At 33.2% G+C, this 8,940-nt stretch overlaps 1 protein-coding gene across 2 annotated transcripts in view; it reads left to right on the top strand.

Moving 5' to 3' along the window:
* LOC110023850 overlaps positions 1–7,314 on the top strand; it is a 30,767-nt gene extending 23,453 nt beyond the window's left edge. Inside the window, exons 3-4 of one of the 2 annotated variants that reach the window (XM_020723464.1) lie at positions 6,279–6,463; positions 6,669–7,314. In XM_020723464.1, coding sequence (XP_020579123.1) covers positions 6,279–6,463; positions 6,669–7,026 — 543 coding nt within the window. In that variant the 3' untranslated portion in view covers positions 7,027–7,314. The remainder of the gene's footprint in view (positions 1–6,278; positions 6,464–6,668) is intronic. The other variant, XM_020723463.1, reaches the window with a different exon arrangement.
* The last annotated feature ends 1,626 nt before the right edge of the window (positions 7,315–8,940 follow it).

Here is an 8,940-nt window from a genome sequence, read left to right as displayed (position 1 = left end):
TCTTTCCCTCTTCCCAAAGGATCAGTGTTAGTTATTGATGAAAATAGAGCCAATCTAGCTAAATACCGTGTACCATATGTTCCTCCTGAAAGGAGGATGTCCATCACCTTTCAAAGAATGAGGAAGTCCAAGAGTCTGTATAACTACAGTCCACATGTTGAATTGTAGAATATATCATTCTTTTCAAGCTTTGAAGAAATTCCTGAATTATAATGATTGTCAAGTCTTTCTATCTCAGTGCATTCGTATTAGTGATTGTTTTTATAAACATTTTGTGAATGTTGTTATTACAATCAGTTACTGTACAATGTTTCATTATCTGTTGTGAAGATATTTGTGATTTATGTTTTTTATTAACGGAATAAAATTACTAGTTGTTGAATGCAAGAATGTTTTATACATCTTGTTTGCTTTCATACAAAATAATTTTTAAATGTCTTGAAAATACTAACATCTTGATAGGAATCACGAAACTTATGTTGTTAACACTCGATCACAACAATACTTAAAATAAAAAAAATTAATTTGATTGTTATTAGGAAATGTGTAATTTTCCCTCTGGTGTCCTATACGTAATTAAATCAAAGGAAATTTCAAACCTCTAAAATGAATCTTTTAAATGAAAACCAAAACTTATAATCGAAAACTTTCTCATTTGAGCAAAGTGTAATTCCTTTAGGGTGTCCTATACCCAATACAACCAGAAAATTCAAAAAACCATTTTGAACAAAGAGAAAATAATCTTTAAAACAAATGAAACTTTCAACCAAAATTTGTGAAATCTTCTAGGAGTGGGAAAACTCAATGAAATTTGAAATTGACACATTTGAAATTAAAACCTTTGAAATTGAAATATTTGAAAATGAAATCTTTAAAATCTTTTGAAACAAACTTTTTCAAACTAAAACAATTAATATATTTTTTTGATTAACTCTCTGTTTAGATGTTTGTTGTGTGCTTTTCATTCTGATCTAATTACTTCTTAGGGTGAATGTCAGTCATTTGCTTTCCATCCTAATGTATTCAAGTGAATATTTTTCTTTGATTAACTCTCGGTTTGGATGTCAGTCGTGCACTTTTCATTCCATTCTAATTGCTTGTTTACCTTTTGGGATGAATGTCAGTCGTGTGCTTTTTATTTTAATATAATCAAACTTAATGAATTTTTCTTTTGATTAGCTCTCAGATGGAAGTAAGGTCCAGTCGGCGTTCCATTCTGATCTAATCATCTTTGATTAGATCTTGGATTGATGTAAAGTCCATGTACGAGGTTCTATCTCAATCTATTCATCTTGTTTACCTCTTAGTGTGAATGTCAGTCATGCGCTTTTCATCATAATGAATTCAAGTTTAATGAATATCTTTTGATTAGTTCTCAGACTCTGGATATGTATCTATGGTCTTCCATCTTGGACTAATCACCCTGTGCACCTCTTTAGCTAGATATGAGTCCCTAAGTTTGCTAGTCTAAATTTGATCAAGTTTTTTGAATACTTCTTGTTATTAAGGTTGGTTTGATGTTCAGACTTTTCCACGGGTCATTTTGAGCTTTGGATCTATCGGTGTTGCAGGAAACCGTTTGTGGAACCATCACGATGTGATCTGGCTTTGATTGGCTTTGAGTTATTCAAGATTAATTTTGAAGTCAATCATTTGAGTCAATATATCTCAACAAGTTTCCTTTTTCCAGGATCAGTCGGTGTTGGAGGAAACCCTTTGTGGAACAATCACGATGTGTTTTGGGTTTGATTGGCTTTGAGTCAGCCAATATTAATTTGAAAGTCAATCCTTTGAGCCAATATATCTCAACAAGTTTCCTTTTTTCAAGATCAGTCGGTGGAGTAAACCCTTTGTGGAACCGTCATGATTGATCGGGTTTGGTTGATTGCGATGCAGTGAAACGCTGATGATGTGAATCAATCCCTTGAGTTCATAATTCTTAGTAAAGAATATCCATTTAATCCTTTACTAGTTTGACTCATCAAAAACTATATGCTCTCCTTTTTTGACCCATCGGTGTTGGAGGAATCCCGTTGGGCACCATCACGATGTGGTCGTGCCGACTGACATTGATTCAGTGAAACACTAATATGCAGGTTGGTTCTTTGAGTTAGTAATTTTGAGTGAGAATTATGGTCCCTAACAGATTCATTTCTCAACATAATTCACTGGAAATTCATTTTTACTTTTTCAAGTTCTGTCAGCTTTATCAATGCCCTCGGCCTCGATAACAACTCTCGGCTCAATTGAGTAATTATAATGTAGCACCAAACCAGTTACTCTAGTCTCAGTTATTGGTAGCAAAGAGATTGAAACTCCGTATCAAGTCTAGTGTGGATTACACTTATTATGGTCGACAATATTTACTGTTTACGTTGAATTACCGGATTCAAGAAACTCAACACTTTAGACTCGTAAATCTAGAATTAGACTCGGGCGCCTTTTCGAATGTGTTTGTCTAAATAAAACCTTTTGAATCTCCTTCCTTTTCCAGGTTCGTATGTCTTAGTCTGGTGAAATGCCGATTGCTTTATGCTTTGGCTCTGTAAGTCAGAGACTTGCTAGCATTGGTCATTGAATGCCTTGGATTATGGGGTTAAGCCTAGTGCGTTCTTAAACAACTTCCCACAGGTTTAGCCTTTTCGATCCATCAGTGTTGGAGTAAATCTTGTGGAATCATCACGATGTAATCAGATTCATTTATCTTGGATCAATCACGTTTGTTATGTAGATTAATGTTTTAGCTTAGTAAATCTAATGAAGGGAATGTTTCCTAACAGATTCTTGATTAGTACAATTCAATGACAATCATTTATATATTTTCCTCTCTTTGGTTCGTTAATTTGTTGAGCAAACTGACCGCAATAATAATAAAAAAAAACTAACATTTGATTAGTAACTTAAGTGTAACATTCAAGCTCTACTGTAAGCTACAATCATACTTTTTAATAGCTTGAATGTTTTGCCTATGTTTAGTGTGGACTAAACGACATTCTAGACATTGTGCTCTCTCTCAGTGGTGGGGCAGACCTTTTGTGGCACCATCCTAAGTTTCTCGGGCTCATTGCTATTTTGAAATACCGGATTCAGCAAAACAATGCATTGGCTAATGAAAATCAAATCATATAACCTTCCTCTTAGGTAACTTTTCTTGATTAAGCCTTTGAAACTCACTGAAAGGATAAATTGTGTTCCCTCCTTCACGACGAATTGATCTTGTGTAACCATGTACGGTTCAGTGGTTAATTCTTTAGCTAAGTAAACCTATTGTTAAACAAAACTCTTACTAATATTAGTCATTGAAATCCACAGGAGACCCATTGGAGACCCTCAAACCTGGATAATCTCCAAGTTTTGATTAGTTACAGGTGTAATATGAATCCACAGATATTTACTCTGATCTATTTGTCTTGTTTACCTCTTAGGTTGAATATCAATCATGCGTATTTCAATCTAGTGTATTCAAGTTGAATTTATCTTTGATTAACTCTCGGGTAGAAATAAGATCTTATAAGTATTCTATCTCGATCTAATCATCTTTGTTTAGCTCTCAAATTAGATGTAAATCTAGTGTATTTTCTATTCTGATCTAATAATCATGTTTACCCTTTTCGTTTAAATGTGAGTTCTTATGTTTTCATTTCAAAGGCATTCATATATTGAGTTTTCCCCTCCGATTAGCTCTCAAATTAGATATACATTCAGAGTGTATTCTATTATGATCTAATCATCTTGTTCATCTCTTAGGTTGAATATTAGTCATTGTACTTTTCATTCCAAAGTGTTCAAACATTTGATGAGTTTTTCAAAAATTAAATCAACTAATATTTTAAACTTTTAAAAAAAGCAAAAGAGTTTTGAATCAACTTTGAGATTAAAAAAAATTAAATCCCAAATGAAACCCCTTTAAAATTGAAACTTTTAAACCAACTTTCTCAAGAATCCTTAATTGGGAAGAATTTCAAAATCATTCAAATTCAAATCAGAATTTTAATTTTCAGATTACCCTTTGAAATAAAAAACTTTGATGTTGATCAACAATCTTCTTATTTCTGAAATTAATTGACTTTCATTGGTTAATGTCAATATGTGTGTCGTACTTCGAATCGTCCGCCACACATATTGGGAATCTATTCGTTGATCTCTTTTTCAGTCAGCCTTATTTCCCTTGACTGAAGCTTGATTAGATTTCATTTGAGCTCAATCTTGACTAGAGCTTGAGATTATTGTTTTCTCTCTCGAGGTTTTTGTAAGGCTCAAAATCTCATTTTAAAAGTTGCATGAGGTTTATTATCACTAATAATGACCATGCAGCCCAATTTAATGATCACATGAAATATTTTTTACGTAAAACTATGCACTTAAGGTCTATATACATGGAAAAGGTCTTAAATAAAAAAATTTTCATTTAATTAGTATTTTTTAAAACGGAATTCACCACTGTGTCTATATAATCAAAATCTTTTAAATCACTCCTTTTGTGCTCAATTCCGAGCTTGTTTTGACACATTTGAGAAAATGATAATTATGAGAGAGAAAATGATAACTACGATAATAAAACAATAATTTGATCAAAATTCTTTCAAAATGATTTCAAATCAACTCTAATCTTCAACCAAAGTTGTTCTAAGCTTAAAAATACATCATTTGGACCAATAAATTTTTTTTGTCAAAATTGATTTTCTCTCATAGGATGGGGCCCACTTTGACCAGACCTTTTTCTTTATCGAGCTTGATATGGCCAAAACCCATTGGACCATTAAATTCTTTGAATCTTTCTCTATCAATTGGACCAAAGTCAATTTTTTTGGTCATAATCACATTTTCAACTATCTTTGAACTTGAAATGACCATAACTTTGACTGTACAAATCTTTTTTTGAAATGGTTTGGGCCGTTAGAATCTTTATTTCATCCTCTTAAAAACGATATGTAAATTTGAATTTTTCTGATCATCCTTTCCGATTTTACAGAAAAATTAATTGTTTTGGCCACCACATTAATCCAAGTGCTCACATTCTATTGGATTAATCTACAACAACAGAAATCCCTCTAAACTGGTTGAATCATAGCCTTTCATTTTGAATTTTAAACTTCCTTCTTAATCTTAGCCACTCCCTCTTTCATATAACCAACCCACCCACTCCTCCATCATCTTCACCTTCTCCCCATTTTCTTTGGCTGAAAAACCCCCACACAGCATTCCTTTCTAGCTCACGCCACAACAAAAAGAAAATTTAGGAGAATTATGGGTTTTCTTGCTATTGTGGCGAGAAGTTCAAAGTTCGTTGGAAAGTTGACTTTTACCAAAAAATAACTTTAGTCCAATTGATAGTGAGAAATTCAAGAAATTTAATGATCTAATGGGTTTTGGCCAATTCAAGCTCGAAAAGAGAGATGATTGGTTAAAGTGGGTCCCACTTTAGGAGAGAAAATTGTCAATTTTGATAAAAAATTTTTAGTTAATTTTATTGGTCCAAATGATGTATTTTGTAAGTTTAGAACAACTTTTATTGAAGATTGGAGTTAATTTAAAGTCGTTTTGAATTTTGAGCAAATTACCGTTTTATTATCGTAATTATTGTTTTCTCTCTTTTAATTATCGTCTGCTCAAAACATGCCTAAACGGAGTCGGAATTGAGCACAAAAAGACTTATTTAAAAGATTTTGATGATATGAACATAATGGTAACGTTCATTTTAAAAAATAACGACTCGTTGAAAAATTTTTACATAACACTATTTTCATGCATATATAGGCACAACTCTACATAATATTATTTCACGTGATCATCAAATTAGTTTGAATGGTCTTTATTAGTGATAACAAGCCTCATGCAACTTTTAAAATGAGGTTTTGAGCCTTACAATAACTTTGGGAGAGAAAACAATAATCTCAGGGTTTAGTCAAGCTTGAGCTGAAGTGAAGTCTAATTAAGCTTTAGTCAAAGGAAAGAGGGTTGACGAAAAATGACGTCAACAAACATTTACATACATACCATCCAACTCCTATGTATTTACTTTATCTAACACCTAAATTTTAATTCTTACATTTATACCACCCAAATCTTCCTAAAAACAAAAGTGATTTGCACATTTTCATGCGTAGGAAAAGTGACATATACCACCTAAACATTGAAGTTTAGGAGTTAGATGTGTAAATGCATAGTAATCGAGTGGTATGCATATAAATCTCCCTAAAAACAAAACCTCCTGTTATGCTTTTACCTGCCATTTGAGGTGAGTTAATATAGCTCAATGGCTCATGCATCATGCTTAGATAGCCAGACTACTGGAATGCACCACATGGACAGGAGCTGGACCTGGCCTCATGGATGCCGCCATTAAAGGTGCTTTGGAAGCAAAGAAGCCAGTCGGCGGATTCAAGATAGCCAAGGAGTCCGGCGAATGGTCCAGCTCGAACCTCCATCCCTACCTCTCTCCTGAAAATTACCTTACCTGCAGGTAATCTCACAAACTTCAAAGCCTTAATTCCTATGTATTTACATATCTAACGCCTAAACTTCTATTTTTTGCATTTTTTGATGTACTATGAAAGATTTGTGTGATATAAATGTAAAAAAAGTAAAGTTTAGCCGTTAAACAAGTAAATATATAGGAATTGAGTGGCATGTAAACAGCCTTCAGACTGATGCCTGCTTCGGAACAGGTTTTTCTCAGCACGTAAGCATGGTTTGGTGGATGCTGCGGTGAGGAAGGAGCCGTCGGACATGACGGCAGTGATTGCCTTTCCCGGCTGCGTCGGGACATTAGATGAGGTGTTTGAGATTCTGGCCTTGATACAATTGGATAGGATTGGCTCAGAGCTTCCAGTCCCATTCCTTCTCATGAATTATGATTCCTTCTATGCAAAGCTGCTGGAATTCCTCCATGATTGCGAAAAATGGGGCGCAGTTTCGGATGGAGAGATTGGATCTTTGTGGAAGGTCTGTAATTCAAACCGCGAGGCTTTGGAGTATTTGGCTGATTTCTACAGCATTCCTTTGAGCAGAATAAGTTTTGGTTAGGGATAATTGCACACATAGCACTTACAGAAACATTGTTAGGTTTTTTTGAACTATCGGACCGATGCATTTACACATGTCACGATCAAATCATTGAGAATTTAATAAAAATAAGAAGCATGGGCCGGGGTTTTATCATAAATTTTGATATTTGAGCGATAATTTGTAATCTTTGTATGAAACATGGGCCGGAGTTTTAGCAATCTTTAGGGTGCTATGTTTGTAATTGCCACTTTTTAAGAGTTAAATGCACCTTTTCATACAGTTTTTCAATCCCATAGGGTTATAAATGTAAATATCAAGCTTCAGGTGTTAGATATGTAAATGCATAAGAATTGAATGATATGCATGTAAATTTCCCTCTCCAATCTAATTCAATTTCCCTTTCATCATGAAGCTCCGTTGCTTGGCTTTTCATTCCAGCCATTGATTCATGCATAATGTACCTTCAAGATGTTAAATATTGGATTTTTGAGAAATTTACATACCTAACACGGAATTCTCATGTATTTACATATCTGACCCCAGAAGTTTGACATTTATGTACCTACCATTTTATCTATGTATGAAAAGGTGGATTTGATTTGTGAACTGTGGGTGATGAGTTGAGCGGTATAATGCGTAAACACGAAAAATGGGTTGGTAGATATGTAAATAGTAGAAGAATTAGGAGCTATATGTAAATGACACGTAAAGATATTTAGCGCCGAATATACCAAAAAAAAACCCAAGCAAGGAAAAAGATGGTTAAAGAAAGCAAGAAGACTTGGAATTTTCACTAGATTGTGACACATTATGATTGATGTGATGGATCGAACATGACACAATGTGCCCTTGTTTGTTTGTTGGATTCCTTATTCCTAAGGAAATGCTAGTTCAAATTAAAGCACCGAAGTTTTATGCGCCCTGTACTCACATCAGTTTGTTAGAACGTGTGCTCAGATCAATTGGTCCGACATCTGTTTGTTAGTTGTAAGTCTTCGAGGTTTTGGATAAATGATGAGATATTTGTGAATGATGTTACGTATTTGAATTCTATAGGGATTTCATTATGAGCATATTTAAATAAATAAATAAAGAAATAATTTATAATTAATATTTATGGAGAAATAAGAAATAATTAGTAAAATAAAAATATTAAATTTATAATTGAAAAAAATAAGTAGACATAAATGTAAAAAATATGGAAGTATGTCAATAGATAAGGAGTGAAGTTTCACATTTGCTTAGCCACAAGTGAGCCAAATTTTAAATCAAGAAAGGGTAAATATGTAATTATTAGTATTTTATTAAATGAGTAGGGTCACATCAAAATCTTTCCACCTCAGAAGACGTTGTGGTTTCCAGTCCATAAATTAAATATCGAAATATTTACATTCATAGCACTCAATTCTTATGTATTTACATATCTAATCCCAACACTGTAACAGCGCATTTCACATTTTTGAAGTTAGTTAAAGTTAAGTAATTGATATTTTTGATGTGATATGCAAGATTTAGTTGGTATAAATGTAAAAAAAATTACATATGTAAATGTATAGGGGTGTAAAGTTGTTTATATTTCAAACTCAAAAAGTGTGTTCGTGTTCGACTCGTTTGCTTAGCGAGCCGAACACGAGCCGTTCACGAACAAAGAGTCATTTTGACAACCCCAATCACATAACCATAAGATGTTGAGGATTGGGGCAAGATTTAAAACATCATTTGAATCTAATTTAATAAATTTTATTCTATTTTTTCCATCAATAATTTTAATTGATTACAAATCTTTGTAATCTTGTAGTCAATTAATTTTTTTAAAAATACTACTCATCAAAGATATATATATATAATTGATTAATAGTATTTCGAGCCAAAATGATCGAGCCAAAATGAGCGCCGAACACGAACGAACAAGTATTTGTTCGTGTTATTCGT

Source organism: Phalaenopsis equestris, unplaced genomic scaffold (assembly GCF_001263595.1).
Source record: "Phalaenopsis equestris unplaced genomic scaffold, ASM126359v1 Scaffold000233, whole genome shotgun sequence".
Taxonomy (NCBI): Eukaryota; Viridiplantae; Streptophyta; class Magnoliopsida; order Asparagales; family Orchidaceae; genus Phalaenopsis; species Phalaenopsis equestris.
Note: the sequence above shows the minus strand (reverse complement) of the source record. Positions and strands in the feature narration are given on the sequence as shown.